Source organism: Rousettus aegyptiacus, unplaced genomic scaffold (genome assembly GCF_014176215.1).
Source record: "Rousettus aegyptiacus isolate mRouAeg1 unplaced genomic scaffold, mRouAeg1.p scaffold_m13_p_2, whole genome shotgun sequence".
Taxonomy (NCBI): domain Eukaryota; kingdom Metazoa; phylum Chordata; class Mammalia; order Chiroptera; family Pteropodidae; genus Rousettus; species Rousettus aegyptiacus.
The window spans coordinates 4,249,901-4,268,713 of NW_023416295.1; the positions used below are offsets into that span (position 1 = coordinate 4,249,901).

The 18,813-nt window shown below is 61.2% G+C and overlaps 1 protein-coding gene across 9 annotated transcripts in view; it reads right to left on the reverse strand.

The window, feature by feature from the left end:
• Positions 1-3,734: 3,734 nt before the first annotated feature.
• The window catches only part of DGKD (diacylglycerol kinase delta), a 91,683-nt gene continuing 76,604 nt past the window's right edge, over positions 3,735-18,813 (reverse strand). For 6 of the 9 annotated variants that reach the window (XM_036236357.1, XM_036236355.1, XM_036236359.1 and 3 more), the window contains 12 exons: positions 18,323-18,419; positions 18,020-18,127; positions 16,895-17,008; positions 15,787-15,921; positions 15,382-15,533; positions 13,804-13,915; positions 13,632-13,724; positions 12,696-12,815; positions 12,417-12,479; positions 7,180-7,297; positions 6,070-6,200; positions 3,735-5,481 (listed from right to left, as the gene is read on the reverse strand). In XM_036236357.1, the coding sequence (XP_036092250.1) occupies positions 5,392-5,481; positions 6,070-6,200; positions 7,180-7,297; positions 12,417-12,479; positions 12,696-12,815; positions 13,632-13,724; positions 13,804-13,915; positions 15,382-15,533; positions 15,787-15,921; positions 16,895-17,008; positions 18,020-18,127; positions 18,323-18,419 (1,333 nt within the window). In that variant the 3' untranslated portion in view covers positions 3,735-5,391. The remainder of the gene's footprint in view (positions 5,482-6,069; positions 6,201-7,179; positions 7,298-12,416; positions 12,480-12,695; positions 12,816-13,631; positions 13,725-13,803; positions 13,916-15,381; positions 15,534-15,786; positions 15,922-16,894; positions 17,009-18,019; positions 18,128-18,322; positions 18,420-18,813) is intronic. The other 3 variants (XM_036236358.1, XM_036236352.1, XM_036236353.1) reach the window with 2 other exon arrangements.

An 18,813-nucleotide genomic window follows, 5' to 3' on the forward strand; every position in this document is an offset into this window, starting at 1 on the left:
CCCCCGGGCTGCGCCCCGTGGACGTGAGGTCTCATGGTTCAACCCACGACTAAAGGCCAAATACCCAGTGCGGAAGCCGCGTGCAGCGCGGAGGACGACCACGCTGAAACCTCCGGCGGACAGGAGAGGCAGCAGACGCAGAGGTCACAAGCCCTGATGAATGGACGGATCGCGCCAGCTCCCCGCCCGCCCGGGAGGTGCGGCGAGCCCCGCCACGCCACGCCGGCCGCCCCAGCCCCGTCTGGAAGACCCCACGTGCCCGTCGTCCGGTGGGTGCAGCGGCCATGGCGTTGGACAGACCCCTCTCTGTGGGAGCAGCGACTGGGCGCATCCTGAGGCTGCACGTCTGGAGGCCGGGGGACCGCTGGCTTCTGTTCGCCAGCTTGGGGGCTGGCGGGGAACACAGGTCAGAGCTCAGGAGGCTTCCGGTCCATCTGCTGGTCAACAGCGCGAGTGAGGAGCCATTAAGTCCCCGGTCATCTTCGGCGTTTGCAGCCTGCATGCGCTTCTGCGATCAACACTGAAGGCCACGCCCAGCCCCGGCCTGACGTAGCGTGGCCTATGGCCGGCGCCAGGCCGGGCTGGCACGCGCAGGCCAGGCCTCGGGGTGGCCGCGCCCCGCGACCCTCGGCAGCGTGCCCCCGTCGGCCCTGAAACTCGCCGTGCACCAGCTGGCCCGTCTCCTTCCTGTAGGGGCCCCCGCCCCATTCTTTGGCCTCACAGCTGCACGGCAGAGACGACTCGAGTCTCTCCACGCTTTTGCTTTTCCAAGCAGTCGAGGCCCGATTCCACCGCCGGGAGAGAGGAGTAGTCACAGGGCACTCACTGCAGCGGCTTAGGTTCAAGTCCGACACCAAATTAGACGGGCACAGTCCTCACCTGGGCACAAGTGTGGTGCGGGGCAGCCCAGACTCCCTGCAGCCCGTGGGCGCGCCAAGGAATGGCACCTCTCCGCCACCGATACTCGCCGGCTGCCCGGCGCCCGGGCATCACGTCCACCCTCCAGGCCGTGTTCTTAAGGACGCTTTCAAGAAATCTCAGTCAATCGCCTGTCCCTGACCAGAACTGAGTCGCGCCCCTGGAGTTGCGGTTGCAGCTGCGGGGGCGGGGGGCGTGGTCGGCCCTTGCGCCCAGGGGCAGGGGTCGTGGTCGGCCTCTGCCACCACCAGCTGATGAGCCCAGGATGCAGGAAGGGGGCGGGGGCGGGGGCGGGGGCGGCTGCTGACAGTCTGGGCTTCACATTCAAAGCGGGCTTCTACAACGCGGGGCCGGGAGCGCGGTAAGGGGAGGCCTTGGGCAAACTTTGAAGGCACCCAAAAACCTCAGGAAGCAAGTGAGGCCGTTTTCAACACAGTATTTTTAGAAATCAAAATTAACGCAGAAAAATCCACCATGAAGAAATTATCAAAATTTTATATAGGTTCAGCAACGAGTTAAGTCATACGAGCCTGGATAGTCAGAAAAAAATCTCAGGTTCTGCAAGCAGCCGGGGCTGACTCCATGCCCAGGCAGGGCTCTCCCAGAGCGGAGGGGGGACCCTGAGCTGGGGGGGAAGGAACGAAGGACACAGACTCCCAGTCCTCCGCATCACGGAGGACCGTGGGGAACGGGGGGAAGGGGGGGGGTGGCGAGGAGAGGGTCGGCGTCCCCCCTCCAGCCTGCACCTCCAGGCTCACCCCCCCCCCCCCCCCCCGAGCCACCGTCAGTCGCCATGCGGCACAGACACTGAGCGGGAGGCAAACAGAGTGACCTCAGTGCCTGTGGCAGAGGCAGAGTCCACGGCTCCACCGCCCGAGGCCGCAGAAGTCCCTGGGCCAGACGGCGGTCCCCAGGCGCAGGTGAGCATCCCAGCCGGCAGGCAAAGGCCGCGCTGGCGGGTGGGCGCGGCCGGCCACATGGTGCCCAGGGACCGCTGGAGGGCGAAGGGCTCCCATCCCTTCCTCTCAGAGACACGGGAGTCTCTCCCTCCAAACACCTGAAGACCATCCGTCACCTGGGGGACTTATTTTCCTTAAGGAGACTTTAAACCCCGAGGGGAGGACGGCAGGGCCAGCTGGCTGACGGGCACGGCCCGGAACTGTGCTCGCTGCAGGGCCTGAAGGCGCTGCCCAGCTGCCCCTGCAGCCGGGCACGGCCAGGTCCCTCGGGTGAGTTTCCGTTTCCGGCACTGCTACCTCTGGGCGGGCCCAGGAGCCCTCCCGCGTGCCCGCCATGCTCCCGACCCTGGCAGGGAGGGGTGACGGGTGACCCGAGGACAGTGGCCACAGGGCAGATCCTTGAGCGCCTGGACTGACACTCACCCTCGACTGTCCTGAGGAACAAGTGAACTTCGCCCTGTGAGAGCTGTGCCCTTTGGGGTTCACGTCTAAAGCAGCGTGCCCTGCCCCGACTGACGACTCACGTTACCGCAGCAGAGCAAGTTTACTGGACAGATCGCCGCTTTTCGTGGCCGACGAACCCCGGACAGGAAACCATACCGTCAGGCTCAGTGGCCCTGCGCTTGACCCTCCCTCTCCTCTCCCCCGGGCTGGCATCTGGCCCTGGAGCAGCCTCCTGCCCGCCGCCAGGATGGAGCCGAGCCCCGCGCCTGGTGGACCCCACGGTGCAGGAGTGGCGGCTGGCCGTCCCCGCCCCGGCCTCCCCAGGCCTGCTCCTGCCCAGTCGCCCAGGGGCTTCCAGGCAGCGGGAGCCCAGCCTTCAGGGCCAGGACGCCTGCGTGTGACCTGGGCCCTATTTCCCCTGTCACATGGGCCAGGCTTGGTGTCAGGTCAGGGTCACAGCGCTCGCTGTATGATCTGGTGCCCAGCTACACCCCGACTCCTGTCTCTGCCACGTGCCGGCTGCAAAACATGGGACAAGCTGCGAACCTCTCTGAACCGTTCCTCACCCGTGAAAACGCAGATGCGCCCCGGGCAGAGCTGCCAGGAGGAGCAGGTGAGGTGACGTGTGCAAAGCACTCCCGTTGTCGGCGGGGCCCACGTTCCCCCTGCACTGACTTACTCGTGAGTATGTGACGTTAGGGGAGGTCTGCTCCTAAACAGGCAGAACCTTAGAGAGAGACACAGGAGAGACAACCACCTGCTCACACCTCATGCCAGACACACGATGCCTGGAGTGGTGGCAGCCGTACCGTAACCACGAGGCCTGGCCCTGGCCCTGGCCGGTCACTGGGAGGACGGTGCGCACCAGGACGAGCAGGCTTTGTAAGCAAGGAGGGACAAGCTGCTGGGGAGGCGACCTCCACGCGGGAAAGCCACGCGGCCCTCTCGCTCCCTGCCGGCCTGATTTCCAACGCCATGATCCCAGGCCCCACCCCTCTCACCCCTCATCCCAAGAGGTGGGAGGTGGGCGCAATTAAAGTGACCTTGAACTTGAAAAGGCAGCTCCCTTGGAACAAAGGTCCCATGACTCAACAGAGGCAGGAGAGCTGCCTGTTCAGTGACAGACAGAAGGTTTAGGAGGCCGGCATGATGGCCCATCCTAAGTAAGTTTGATCCCAGGCGAGGCCACGGGGGACCAAATAGGAGGACCTCGCTCCACCCGGGGCCTCATCTCCCCGCCAGGCTTTGACCCCACACCCTACAAGGACGAGGGCGTTCTATTTCGCTTTTCACCTACCACCAACTCAACTCATTTTTAGAGCAGCTGGAAAATATAATTCTGAATCCAGTTTGGAAGGATTTTGGCGACCGATGTTTTATGTCAAAGCACAAGAAATAACAGATCTGACAAAGGAGGATCAAAAACAGGCTTGTTTTACTTACACACAGAACGACTTATTTACACCCCTGGATGTGGACTATGTACACAGCAATACAGGAGGCATTTGCTCCCACAGTGGGCACTGTATAAATTAAGATCATAAATACGAGGGCAAGCCCCACCCGAGGACACGACACCTTTACTCCCAGACTGTTCAGGGACCCCCCCCACACACACACTGACAGGACTATGAGACCCCAGGGAGCCCCCCGCCAGCAGCCTCCCGCGGCACGCGCGGCTGCCCCCCTCACTTCTGCCTCGCCAGGATCGGGAACACAGGCGGCTCTTACAAAAACGGCGCTGCTTGAATCGCCGCTTTGATCACTGGCCACAGGTTAAACACCACGCTGGATCCCAGCCCGAGCTTTCCCACCGGGAGGGCCTGGGGCTGTGCTGCTGCCCGGCCCACACCGCCTCCCCCTGCGTCTAGCCCCTCCAGCCCAGGAGCCTGGGAACCTCAGACTCCCGCCTCAACCGACAGGCCGCCCCGGCTGTGCGATCTGCACCGGGAATGCGAGTGGCTTTCGGTGCCTGGATTCTTTCTTCACCTTCACAGGGCGAGAAAAACGCACGGCTGCCCAGTGTCACCTCCAGTGGGGTGGCTACAGGGGCGTACAGAGCAGGTGGGGCTCTCGTCCTAAACCCCAACGCTGGCGTGCCACATGCAGGCACAGGGGAGGGCCGTGGAGCCCTGGGGCAGGGCCTCGGTCCCCGCCCAGCACCTGGGGCCCCCGGGGAGGCTGCACAGCGCGTGGCCAGTCAGAGCCGTTCGCTATGAGCCCCCGGGGGCTGCGGGTTCGAGCCGCACGGGCCGCTCACAACTCCAGTGGCATGGGCACTGGAAGCCTGAAATGAGGCCACCTACAGGGTCAGAGGTGTTGGGGTGACCCCAGACTGCCACCAGGGCCACTCTCCTGGCAGCAGCTTGCCGTCTCACGGGATGGTGCCCAGGACACTCCCCTCCACAGAAAATGAAGCTCGTGTGGCCACAGGCGCTCCCCGCCCAGAGAGCACCCCGACGGGGCGGCACCCGGGGACACCCCGGCTCCGGAGAGGCCTGAGGCGGATGCGGAGGGGCCTCGCCAGCCCAAGTGCACAGCGACCTGCTGGCCGGCTTCAGGAGGAACCGTCTTCCTTTCTCTCCCGTCAAATTAAAGTGGACAGGACCGGAAAGGCACCTTTTCCAAAGGCGGGCCCGTGGGAAAGCCCTTCCTGACAGACGGGACCCCGGCCGTGGGCGGCCCCACAGGGCCGCTGTGGCCAAGCGCGGAGTGGCTGCGTCCCTGGCTGGGCCGGACCGGGCGCCCAGGAGGTGGCTCCACACGACGCGCTGTCAAAGCGCGCGGGCAGCAGCCGCAGGGCGGTCCCGCGCAGCCCAGGCCCGGCCCAGGGCGCCGGTCAGCAACAGCCGGGGGCGGCACCATTCGTCCCCCACGCCGGGCGGAAAAGGCGCGTGTCCCCAGGCAGCCGCGCTCGTGTGCTCCAGGCCCCGCGGCCGCCCGGAACGGCGTCGGCGCTTCCTGTCGCGAGCAGGGGGGGGTAGCACCATGAGAAGGGGCACGAGCCGCGCCGCGGGCTCCCGGCCTCGGTCGCGGGGGGCGCGGGGGCCGCAGGCCGCGAGGGCCGACGCTAGGCCTCGGCCGCAGGGGGGCTCCGGCTCAGCTCCTTGATGCCGCACAGGATCCTCTTCATGTGACCCACCTTGGTCACGCCGAGGTCCTGCAACGAGAACACAGCCGCCCTGACGCCGGGCCGAGCGACGCTGGATGCCGACGAAGGCACAAACGGCGGAAACGGCGGCCACGTCCCTCCCGTGGACCATCACTGACGGGGGGGGGGGGGGGGGCCTGAACAAGACGAAGACCTCACACGGGCCGCCGGCTCTCCTGTCCCTCCCACACGGTGGCGCGAGGGGCCGGCCCACCCGGGGCGCGGGCTGCACCAGAGGGGCCACTGCGCGCCCACCGGAGGGACCCCCAGCGGGCCGGGCCCCGCACCCTCTGAGCGCTCGTCGGTCTGACCTATCAGCGTGGGGCCAAGTCTGCGTCAAACTGCTCACTGTCCAGTTGGGCTGAGAAAAGCGAGGCCCCCACGTGCGCCCCGGCCTTGTCTGGCTGTGATGGGGGGCACGTCGCTGCGGGGAGAGGGGCGGCCTCCTGGCCCCCATCACATGCCACCCCAGGGTGTGCACAAAAGTTTAAGAACCGTGGAGAAACCCGGCGCTGTGCATGGCCAGGCTGGGGCGAGGGACAGGGCCGCGGCCGCGGGGAAGCCCAGGTGTGGGCCCGGCTGGGGCCGTGGCAGTACCTTGAGGTCCCTGCGCTCCAGGTGCAGGAGCTCGGAGCCCCGGATGTCGTGCCGTGTGAAGATGTCCTTATACTCGCAGAGGCTGAGGCGCTCTAGCCAGGCGGCAACCTCCTCCGTGCCCCAGAGATGCGCTGTCGGAGACAGAGACGTGAGCGCGGTCCGGGCCCGGGGCCCGGCAGGCGGCAGCCAGCACCCCACAACGCCCCGCATGCCCCCGCGGCAGGCGCCCGCCACCCAGCCACAGGCACTGCCCGAGCGGTGCGCCAGGCAGCAGGGAAGCGCGCCGCAGCCAGGGCTGCCATCCGTTCCTGCCGGGCCGGCCATCTGGCTGCAGGACGTGCCCATGTCCCCGGAGGACTGCAAAGCTGCAGACCCAAGGGGGGTGGAGCGGACTGTCGGCTGAAGCCGGCCCCTCTCCACCTTACAGAGGATTCACGTCCCTGTGGGCCACGGCAGGAAGGGAGACACAGTCATTTCATGTGGTCAGAGCCACCACCATGGAAAAAACCCCAATTTCTAGACAAACAGAAGAAAAACGATTGGCAGCCGACACCCCCAAAGGGCCGCCCGGCACCGAGAGCTAGGGACGCCGGTGCTCAGGGCCAGGCCTTCGGACAGAAGCTGTGAGCCCCGATTCGGTGACCCAAAGGCAAAACGTCCCTTAGGGCCATTTTCTATCGATTTTGCCACCCACGACAGCTGGTGGCCCAGGTTCGGGGGCCCTGATCAACGACCTGATCACTCTGGCACCCGGGCAGCCTGCGTGCTCCCCGTCTCTGTCGTGCTGCCTTTGCTGTCCTGCCCACCTTGCTCCCCAATCTAGGGCAGGGAGGCGGCTCCGTGGCCAGTCACCCAGAGTCCACATGGGGAGTAAGTTCAGGGTCAGGAGTGACAACAGTCAGCAGCCGGCGCAGAGCAGGAGGGCGAGGCTCAGCTCTGCAGCTACGGATGGCCGGCTCGGTGCAGGCCGCAACCGGGGGCGCCGCCCGGGGACCCCCACGAGGAGCCACAGGGCCCGGGGAGAGCGCGGAGGTCCGGGGGGCGGTACCCGGGGACCCCCGCGAGGAGCCGCAGGGCCCGGGGAGAGCGCGGAGGTCTGGGGGGCGGTACCCGGGGCTCCCAGGCCGCCGTGAGCGTCTCTGTTCCTGTTGTTTTTCTCCTTTTTGAACTTGGGCACCAGGCGGAATTTCCCGCTGCGGCTGCGTTTGGAAAGATCCAATGTCACATTCTGTGGTGGAGAGAAAGGTGAGGATCAGACCCCAAGTCAGCAGGGCCCGAGTCTCACCTCTGTTGGGAGAGGTGGCCGGGGGCTTGGAATTAAACATGCTTTGTTCTAGATTTACTTGTGTTTTTCCTCAATTTTCAAAGGCTTAATGCCTTTGACGACAGGGTTCGCGGTGATCGGAGTGTGTTTGCATGTTGTTTCCATTCCGTAACATGCGTGTTTCTCATGTAACTAAAAGGCTTTGTAAACGTCTAACGTCGGTGCCGTCACAGGAACATGACTCGATTTTTCAGCCAACCCTCCTGCGTCCACACGTGCCGCCTCTGAGGACCAGCGTAACAAGCATCTTTCCGGATGAGCTTTGCCTGCACCTGGCACTTTCCTCCGATGTAGTGCCCGAGGCAGAATCTCCCAGGGTGGCCATCCCCACCCCACCCCCCCGAGACCTCCAGGGGCCTGGCAGAGCCAACGCTGCCCCGGCGTCACCCGGACTGTCCCGACTGGCCGGCGACCCTTCCCGTGTCCATGCAGCACCCTGCCGTGGGCGCAAATAAAGTGTAGCTGCCTTACTCTCCAGGGGTGCCGAGTTCCTCCTGCCCCCGGGTCCTGTCTCCCGGCGTCCCCACACCGACCTGCGGCCTTGCAACATGCGTCCAGATCTGACGGGGACACCCGGCCGCCCTGGAAACGCGCGCCCCAGGCGGGACACGCTGCCGTGCCGCCGCGTCCCCACCTGCGGCCCCTCGTGCCCCTCACGGGTGCCTCCCTGGACTTATCACGAACTTTGTCTTCTAAGGTTTCCACCAGGAAAGCGACCTCTGGCAACGTTTCCTCATCCATCACTGTCAGTACTCAAGAAACATTCTTACGAACTTCTTATATTTGGCGAAATTATCAATCATCGGTTCTAACACCTGGTCTGTTAAAGACCCGGAGCTCCAGGTGACCACCACAGTCACCTGCCCCCTCGCTCCTGGGCACTTCCCGCAGGAGGGGGTGGCCGCCGGGGGGAGGCGGAATCCTGTTCTTCTAGACAGAATCCTATTCCGGATCTCGCAATTTCTTCTTTTTAACGTGCACATGAGCACTAGACCTCCAACTTTTAATACGGGTATCTTCATCCAATCATGAGATGGGGAGACTAGTACAGTGGGGGTGATCGTCGTGTTACCTTAGTCTCCCTGCATTGTAAAATAAACAGACTACAGACATAAACATTTCGGGAAGCAACTCTGAAAGAACACTCTTTTAAAACATAATCGCAGCACTGTGATCACACTGACACCGCTAAGAATCCATTACGTCTGGAGAACTCATTTGTGTGCGATCTCTCCGACGGCTGTAAAGGTTTATCCTCATAGCTGGTTGGTTTGAATCAGGACCCTGTCGAGGTCCACAAGTGACGACTCGGCTCCTGTGGCTCAGTCTCTCCCTGCCCTCTTCCTTCCCCTGTAGAGAAAGTAGCTGTCCTGCGGGAAGCTGACCTCCTGGCTCCCTGGGGTGCAGCTGGCCCTACCTTTCCCCTCCCCCCCCTCCCTGCTCTGGAGCTGCCGAGGCTGGGGACAGGGGCAGGTAGGCAGGAGGATGTCACTGGAAGAGCCCACCCCTCCCCACTAGGCCAGCTGCTCCCATCCATCGCCCTCCCGCCTAAAGCCAGTGTTCCCCCAAGGGATGCGACATAGCCTTTTAACCCTCTGTACTTTCTGGCTGAAATCCTTTTAAAGAGAATTTTTTTCATCAACTATCTGATTTAAAGAAGCGATTTGTGTGAACCTACAGATAATATTAAATTCTGGAATCAATTCTCGACTTTTAACAAATGAACTGTGCACATTCTAGAAATCTGCTTAGCCTGACTCGACGAAGGCGGCAAATCTCTTGTGTTTTACCACAATTTAAAAGACTGAACTGGGACGATGTCCACCTTTTCTAACTTCGATACGGTTCCTATCTATTCCCTGACCTGTTTTCTTTGGAGGTAATGCTTTTTCAAGCTGTTACATGGCTGTTCTTTTCTAAATGTCCTCAGATCCCAATTTGTATAATTTCAGTTTTTTTCCTGCAAAAAAATCAAGTTTCATCAACCTTTTAAAATGTATTATTAGCATTTCTTTGAATACAAAATTTTCTTATTGTTACATTCCCTTTATCACTCCAAGTTCACTTTTTTCTTATTTATTTTACTTTCCAAAAACCAGCTCATAGATCTGTTACCTTTTTTCCTGCTTCCAAAAAAATGATTTTCCCATTTTCACGCGAGTAGAGACGTGGCCCTGACCCCTCTGCACTTCGCGCCCCGCCCCCAGGGGGAGACGGCAAGGTGGCCGGGTGGCCAGCAGAGAGCCCGGCGTACCCTCACCTGCAGGGGTACCGGCTGCCGTTGCTGGCACCAGGCTCTACCAGGCGAAGTGTCCGTGTCTTCCGGTGTCTGACTCTGAAGCGGAACCTGCCCTCGGCACCCCTGTCCCACTCCCCACCTCCCGACGCCTGCGCTGCCCACCGGCTCACTCCCGGCCGAAACGGGGCCCTCGGGCCGGACTCTCAGGGGCGCCTTGCCTGTTTCCATGCTGCCTGTGTGACTTCTGGTGGTATTTGCTCTGAGAGCATTTTTAGGTTTAAAGCATTGGAGCCATGATCTCCGGGTCGGCTGGTCACCCTGCCACCAGGCACCAGGCTGCGAGCCTCCCACAGCAGCAGCGGCCACGCCGCCCGCGGCAGGCATGGGTGGCGCTCGGGCCGCCGCGGACCCCCAGCACGATTCCCGCGCAGTCAGCGTCTGAGGCTTCCCTGAGCCTCAGAAACGTGCTGCTTGAACTGTCCCCGGAGAAGAGCCGGCCTTAAAAGCTCAGAGTCCCCGGTGGACTGGGACCTTAACGAAACACCACAGAACGACTTACTAGGAAAGCGAAGCCAAAATACGAACTGTCAATTGCTTACAAGCGTCTGCGCGCCTCCTCTCCGCTTCTCCCGGGACGAGCTTCCCGGGAGCGGCTCAGGTCTAGGCCACGCCTGCACCGCGACAGCAAGCGCGCGCTCCTTACAGGGGACGGACGTTCTCCCCACAGAGGAACGCGGCGCGCACGGCGCGCACGCGCATCCCGCGCACACGCATGCGCTCTTTACAGGGGACGAACGGTCTCCCCACAGAGGAACGCGACGCGCACAGTGCGCACGCGCATCCAACGCACACGCATGCACGCGCATCCCGCGCACACGCATGCGCTCTTTACAGGGGACGGACGTTCTCCCCACAGAGGAACGCGACGTGCACGGTGCGCACGCGCATCCCACGCGCACGCATGCATGCGCGCGCTCTTGCCACTTCCTTGCGCTCAGATGCTGTTTCACGGCTGCTTCACCTGATTAATCGCGGACCACTGGTGATGGCTCGCAGGCCAATTTGGTTTCTGACACTTCCATTTAAAGAAGTTTTGCTTTAAACATTTTATGCATGTAAGTGCAAATTAAAATGCGGGGGGGGGGAGGGTAATTACTAAAAGAATGGTCAAAAAAGTAAATGTTCCCAAACTACTCCAGGGGACAGAACTGTGCAGGAAGAAGCAGACTCATCAATCAAAAGGGAGAAATTAAAAGAAACAAACAAAAAAAACAAATAGAAAGCACAAACTATGATAAAAATGTCTAAATATATCAGTAATCACTGATGATATAAACAAATGTAAATAGACTGAACTTTCCAATGAAAATGCAGCACCAAACTGGATAAAAATCCAGCATTTAGCAATATGCTATTGATAAGAGACACTCCAAATAAAGTTTGAAAGTAAATACATGAAAAAAACACACCAAATAAGCAAACTGGAAAAGAAAAAGAACTAAAGGGCTTTACATAATGATAAAACCTATATGCACCCAATAACTTAGCCTCAAAATACAAAAAGCAAAGATAGACAAAATCACACAGATAAACTGAGACATCTGTATTCACAGCCAAAGAGTTCAAAAATAACTGATAAAGCAAGAGGACAAGAAATATTTTACCAATATAAAGTGATTCACTTTTTATCATTTATTGTATTAACTATGTAACTTCATGATAACACTGTTACTTTGAAATTTACTGTGTTTTCTTGAAATGGTTTATTTTTAATCTTTCTGTGTCTTAAGTTTTTACTGGGGATATGGAAGAGAAAACTGGGCTCTTTTTTAACACAATCTGAGAGTTTGCTTTGAAGAGCAGAGTCTGCACGCTTCTTGTTTCCACGCTGTCAGCTAGTCTTCACTAGTCCCTTATGCTCTTTTGCAATATAATTTTTGTTGCCGTCCTTTGTATTGACTTGGAAAGACATGAATCCTTTCAATTACCAGAAACTACCTTTAAGTTTTTTTTTTTCCGCCTGCTTCCACTTTCAGAGGAGGGATTTAATGGCTCTCATTCTTCTGCCCTTGTCCCTTCACAGCCCACTGGCCCCCTCCTAGGCTTTGAAAATTTCATCAGGAATTACGGGGCTACGTTACTGTTATACCTGTTGAATGTTTTATATGTTATTTTAGCAATTTTCTTTTAAATCAAAGTATTATTGCATTTAGAATTAACTAGTTAACCAGCTATAACGAGCTTCGCCTTTTGTACCGAAACGCCCTCACGCCCAGGTCGCTGAGCGCTACTGCCTGGCGGGCCGCACGGCCCCCGTCAGCGCCGCCTGCACACTCAGAGCGGGGGCGCTGGGCGGCAGGCGCGCCCGCCTCTGTCCGCTCACGCTACCGCTGCCGACACAGTCTCTCTCACACACCGAGCTGGCAGCAGGGGCACCCAACCTTCAGGGCCTAGGAGTTCATCTGGTGAGATGTGTCACCCTAAGGTGAACGTTTCTCTGGGTTCGCTCTGTTCTATTCCCGCGAGAAAGGCGGACTAGGGCTCGCCTAGGTCCAGACGCCGCCCATGAAAACCAAGCACTGGACAAGCGCCTCTCCCGGGCTCCGCCCGCCTGCCCTCCTGCTGCCGGAGGGGGAGCAGTGTGCCCGGGCTCCTATCTGTCCCCGCTGCAGCACCTGTGGCAAACTGAGTCTCTAAGCACGTATCGAGGAAAAGCGTGACTGTGAGTCAAACACGCCAACTCTGTCCCTGTCAAAAATAAACCTCCAAGAAGCTGCCGTTTACCTGACCAGTGTCCCCACAGTGGGGCAGCCTTCTCTCTATCCATGGCCTGGTTAGCGCACAGTTCTGTCTCCAAGGGCGACAGGTGCCCCAGTCACCAAGGGTCGGCCTTGATACCACGTCCCAACTCCGTCCTCCTGCCAGCCTCGCCCGCCTTGAAGACGTTTTGACAGACGAGCCCGGAGAAGCCCCACTGAGGGCCGCAAGGCCCACACGTCTTGACCCACGGCCGCGCACAGCACGCTGAAGGGATGCCCGCGCGGAGGCCCGTGACCCACGCACCTCCTCGTCACTGGGCTCCGTGGGCTGGCACAGCCAGGGCGCACCCGCCAGCCTCCTGAGCTGCTGGTCCATCTCGGCGAGAGCGGCCCCCAGCCGCTCCTTCTGAGGGGGGTCCAGCTGCTGCTCCCACGGGAAGAAAGAGGGACACTGGTCACAAGAGCGAGGAGCCGGGTGACAGCTCAGCCCGCGCCAGCGTGAGGTCTGCTCCAGGGGAGTGCTTATGAAAACCTCCGAGGAAACGGAGTCACAGAGCACTGGCAAAGGGGCCCGTCTAAGTAGCATCAGGTGACAGAATTAAACTCTCCTGACATAAATCATGGAGCCGACCAAGCCTGCCGGAAAATCCCACCGGAGGGCCTGGCGCTTCACCTGCTTCCTTGGGGCCCCGGTGGGAGGGAGGGGACAGCCCCGCCTGCAGGCGCCACGCGCAGAAGGTGCCGTCAGGACCCACGACAGCAGCTGCGCCGCTTCGGGACGGCACGACGTTGAGGGAGGAGGAGGAGAGGGCGTGAGAACGAGGCCTCCCGGGCGAGGTCCTGGCTGGGATTTCCAGCTTGTCGCTCCGCCTCCTCGGCCCTCCATGTCCTCAACTTTTAACAGGAGAGGGTGGCCGGGCCCTCAGGCCTCGCCCTGGGCTGACTGCCGTGATTCAGGCCCGCCGTGCCTCCCCGGGGCCAATTCAGCCAGGTTGGCGGGGACACCTGGGAACAAGGCCACAGGCCCCGGCACCCCACCGCGACGTCTACCGGGGCCGTCTACAGCGACAGAGGCGTTCGTGTCCACAGGACTCCGAAGCGCTGCCGGTGATAGTCACCACGTGGCCCAAGGCCCCGCCCACAATGGGCCGGGCTTCCTGAGGCCTGGAACTCTGTCTGGGCCAGAACGCCCCGCCCTCTGCACCCGGCCGCCCACCGCGGGAGCCCGCGCCCAGCTCACCAAGGCCACCCTCCCGGCCAGCAGCAGCTCCGTCTCGCTGCGCAGAGCCCTGAAGTTGTTGACCATGTCCAGGACACCGCTGCCGGTCAGCCCCTGCGGGAACCAGAACACACACCCTGCAGCAGGCCCGCGGGCTCCGGCGCAGAGGGCGGGACCGGAAGGGCGCGGGCACCTCGGCGGTCCTGGGCTTGCTGTACACGCGGTCCATGGCCTTGGAGCTGGCGTTGACGGCGTGGGCGAGCTCCTGCTCCATGTCCCGGTGGGACTGCGCGATCTCCCGGATGCTGGAGAGGGGGCAAACACGGCGCCCGTGAGGGCCGAGGGCAGGCGCTGCAGCGGCACCTCGTGGGCGCGCAAGTTCAGGGTCTGCCCAGAGGGCCCCCAGGGCCCTGGCCTGGCCAGCACAGAACGACCTCGCCCATCATTTCCTGACGAGCGGTAGACAGAGGTCTCAAACGAAAAACCTGACGTACAAATCCAGGTCTCTCCAGGAACTCAACCAGGGAAGAAAATGCCCCAAACAAGATGCCTTGTGAAACGGCAACTGCTCGGCACGGTTTGCAGGTCTGCGCGAGGAGACCCCTGACCCTTCCCGCAAAGGACAGTGCCTGCCCTGCTCTGTAGGTGGGATGAGAGAACCCGCCTCTGAGGGGGACAATCCTGGTTACAAATGGCTCAGACCCCGGGACACAGCCCCAGGCAGCAGCCCGTGCCTGAGGGACACCCTGGGGGCAGAGGGCAGCACAAGCCAGGGGAGTGCAGTGGGCCGAGCTGGTGTAGAGAACTTGTCCTGAGTCTCGGGAAAACAGGGGGCTGCTGACGGACTTTAAACGAAGCGAAGCATGGCAAGCCCACCTTCCCAGCAGACCACCGGGGCTGCCACAGGTTTTCAGGGGACAGGCGTGAAGACAGTGGGCAAGCCTGCTGCACGGCAAGGGTCTGGACCGCTGCTCGCGACGCCCGGTAACGGGGGGCGGGGGGGGCAGGGGTGGCACCAGCCACCTGAGATGGAGAACACGGAGCACGGGACACGCCACCAGGAAGGACCCGGAGCCAGAAGGGACACGCGGAACCAGAAATGCCCGTGGGGGACCCAGGACGGCTGACGAGCCACAGCTGACGCCTGGGGAAAGGGCGTGAGAAGGGCCGGCAGCGCTCGTGGCGAGGGTGGAGGGGGACGCGGGGTGGCAGCGGCACGGAGGGGCGGTCAGGAGTACGGCGTGCGCCGTCAGGGCGGGAAGTGAGGCAGGGAGGCGAGGCGCAGTACAGGCGGCAGACAGGCCCGGGCAGTGGCTGCAGAGTCACCGGATGAGGCGGCTGAGAGGGCGCAGGCCGCTGGGCTGAGGCGACCGTGCCCGCATGAGGCACGCGGCAGACGCTCCGGGTGGGTGTGCAGAATGGACGGGACAGAGTGGTGCCCGCTGCACTGGAGGGCCACAGCGGCTCCAGGAGCCACTCCTCAGAGGCTGAGGGAAAGGAGACGCCTTTGGCGCTGCCTCTTGGGAACAGCGTGGAGCAGGTGGGGGACCATCCCGAGGAACTCGGGGTCAGTGTCCGGGTCCAGGAGCTGGCTCTGAAGATGCCTGTGGGTTTTAAGCTCCTATCTACGTAAACTCCGAGCAGGCCCTCGACAGCCAGCGGGAATGCACCAAAGCCGCGGCAAGCAGGAAGCCCGCGTGGCCTCGTGCGGGCGGGCTGACCGGCACTGAGGTCCGGGGGCGCTGACCGCCAGAGGGAGGCCAGAGCTCACCTGTGGATGAGGGCTCCCGCCGCCTGCCCGAACTGGTCCATCTGGGCGGCCTCCTCCTCGGACAGGGTCTCCGCATGCAGTGAGAAGGATGGCGGGCGGGGCAGCTCGCACTTCTGCTTGTCCTCCCAGGACTTCAGGGTGCTCTCAAATGCCTAGGGCGCAGAGCCGGGGCTGCGTGTCTGCCGCTCTCGAGAGGAGCACGGCTGACGGTAACCGCCCCGAGCGGCCACCAGCAGGCTGACAACTGGGAAGGGGGACACGAATCTTCCCTGCCCTAGGGAGGGGCACGGGCTCAGGAATTACCGCCCATCGTCTTAATCCTTGCGTCTAAAAAAATGTAATTTCTAGAACAAAACATTAAAAACTGAAGGTCTCAGGGAGCGAGGGGAGCAGGCTTCCTCTTACCCTGTCTCTGGTGAGCATCTGCGCCCGGTTCTTGTGAATGATCCGAATGTACCCCGGGGGCTGGACCCAGGCCTCGCCGTCCACCTGCACCGGCACGCCCTCGTCCCCCAGGATGGAAATCTTCACCGTGCGGCACTGAGCAAACAGCAGGCTGTTACTTGTGCACCGAGCTGAGCTGCATGGCACTGCCTCAGCACTGTGCCTTCCCGTCCTACGTGCCCAGCAACACCGGCCGACCTCGGGAGCAATGCCACCCCCAGCAGACCCTGTGGTCAGAGCATCCTGTCCAGGATCCCCCACCCCCACTGGCCCCTGGCCCGGCACTGCATCTGTGGTCACAGGGAGGAGGAACGGGTGATCGGACGCGAGTGCCAAGCCCATGCTGGGGACTCGTGGCTTCCCAGAGCCGCTGGGTCCCAGGGCGCATGTGAACACGTCAGAACAAACGACCAATGAGTGCTCAATGTCGGGCTGCTCTTCTTTTCAACAAAGAAAATGGTGACGGAGTTAAAGCTGAAATTCAAGGAACCTACTGTGGGGACAGACTGGTGTGGCAAGGACTGGACGACACGGCCCGAGGTTTGGGTCAGCTGTCGCGTCAGCCCCTGCCCAGGTCTGTGCGCTAACGGTGCTGCCCTCCCCAGCCCCACACGCAGACACCCGCTCCTGACCCGTCAGCAGAAGGAAGGAAGGAAGGGAGCTCCCTCCTACACCTCCTCCCCAGGCCACACGCGCTCAGCCTCTGTCTCCAAGCTCAGACATGGGCTGAGGCCAGGCCGGTCTCACCGCACCCCACCCCAGCAAGAGGGTGCAAGGCACAGGTGGCACCCACAGAGAAAGTCGGGGCAGGGGGCTCAGGCAGGGTACAAGTTAACCCCAGTTTTGAACCTATTTTAAATTGTCAAATAAGCAGATGTGAAGGGGCTCTGGACCAACTCAGAGGCCGGGCCGGCAGCCTGGGGGCATGCCCAGTCTCCTGGGCCCCATGTACCAGAGTGCATTTGTCGGAGGCTAAGGGAAAGGCTAAGTCTCGAGGCTGACTCTGGCCAGCCCCGCACCTCCAAACTGTGTAAGCCAGACTGTCCCGGGTCCCGCCCACCTCCAGTACCTGGGCAATCCGGTGATGCTGCAGCTTAATGACCCGAGAGACAGCCATCTGCATACTGCCGAACACAGCCACCACCTCCAAGATCTTATCATCGAACGAGGGAGCTGCAAAAGTCTGAAGGGGCCGGTGTCAGAGCTGACCTGGCCACGTCCCCGAGCATCCCCCACTCGCCTGGCGCCGCCTGCTGGTGAAGGCCAGATGGCCCACTACACGGTGACCCGTTCTAACTGGAGCAGGAGCTACGGCGGTAAACCCCATTACCGAGATCCCGAAGTCAGCAGCCTGGGGTCAACTCCCACACGTGCCACTTACGAGTCGTGTGCCCTTGGGCCAGTTACTTAACCTCCCTGACTCTCGGTTTCCTGGTCCGTAGAAAGGTATAACGCGGGTATGATCCCCAAGGGGCTGTTTGTTACGAGGACTGTTAGTGCAAGCGCAGATGCAGAACAGTGGCCAGCACATAGTAGGTGTGCAGTCACCATTAGCCACTTTGACTAACTCCTATGTACGAAAGAAGCCACGGCCCTGGTTAACACCTACCAGTGCCTCCCACAGTTCTCAGCACACGTCCGAAGCTCTCCCGGCTGACATGGCCACAAGAGAGCCCCATGTTCTCCACACTCCCCCACCCTCTGCACACCGCCTGCTGGGGGGACTGTCCCCCCCACACTACGCTGTCTGGCTGCTAAACCTCCCAGCCACAGCTCCCCCTGCCGGGAACAGCCTCTCCCATCCTACCACCCCCATATTCAACCTGACATGGCCAACCCTGGTCATCCTTCAGGTCTCAACACAGATGTCCCCTCCTCCTAGAAGCCTTCCCGGATCACCCCAAGTCGGGGTGGGGCCCAGCCTCTGCGTCACGCCTGTGCCTCTGACCACATCTGTTCAGCCTGGCCCCCCTTCTCATGAACAGGGGACCCCACCTGTCTTGTTCTCCACTGTACCCCTGGTGCCAGCACAAGGGGGTGTCCCTCCATCCCTCTGCATCATTAACAGATCACCCCGAGGGTCGATGCCCCATTGGGGCCCAAAGCGGCTGACAGCCCTTGCAGTGGCCGCCTCTCTAACCCCCTCATCACCCAGCACCCCCAGGCCCACGTCACGCAGCACCCCCGTACATACATCATCTTCTTTGGTGCCCCCCCAGAAGTTGGTCCCTCCGGCATAGCTGGGAATGTTGAGGACAGCAATTCCCTGGAGACTGGGAAGTGGGATGGGCCGCCCGTCACACTGAGCAGCAGAGACAAGGGGAGAGAAGAGAGAGGGAGGGCATCGCCTGGTCTTCTCCGCCAGAGCTGAGGCAGCCACGGCCAGTGGCTGGGCTCCCGCTGAGGGGCCGAAAGGCTGGGCAGCCCCCGGGACAAGGACTAGCAGGAGACCAGAGGCGCCCCTGGCCGCTGGCGACGGCAGGACCGTTCTGCTCACCTCCAGCAGCACCTTCTGCTCCAAGTTCTTGTAGGTTCTGTGCAGCAGCTCCTTGGTTCCGAGAACCCCATACCACATCATGTTCTTGGTTCGACTCCTAGTGACGGAAAGCAAAGAACTGGCGCGGGCTGTGGCTCTCCCTACAGTCGACTGCGGCTGCTGCTGCCCAGTGCGGGAGCGGCGTCTGGTCAGATGGGTCCGACTCTGCAACTCCTGCAGCAGGGACCCCTCCAGCAAGGACGTGCTCCTGTGTGCATCTACGCACGACATGCATAAACCTATCTACCGACAGGAAATTCTGCTAGAAAGTAATATTTCCCCAGTAATCGTGCCCTGAAAAGAAAAAAAACACTACAGGACCCCACCACAGTTTTATCAATCATGATTCTCCCTGACGGTAAAATCGTGCTTCCCACAGAACACTCGGGAAGCACAGGAAAGGACACGGGAGAAAGCGCCCTTCCGCATCTGCAGGTGCTGCTGACACAGGC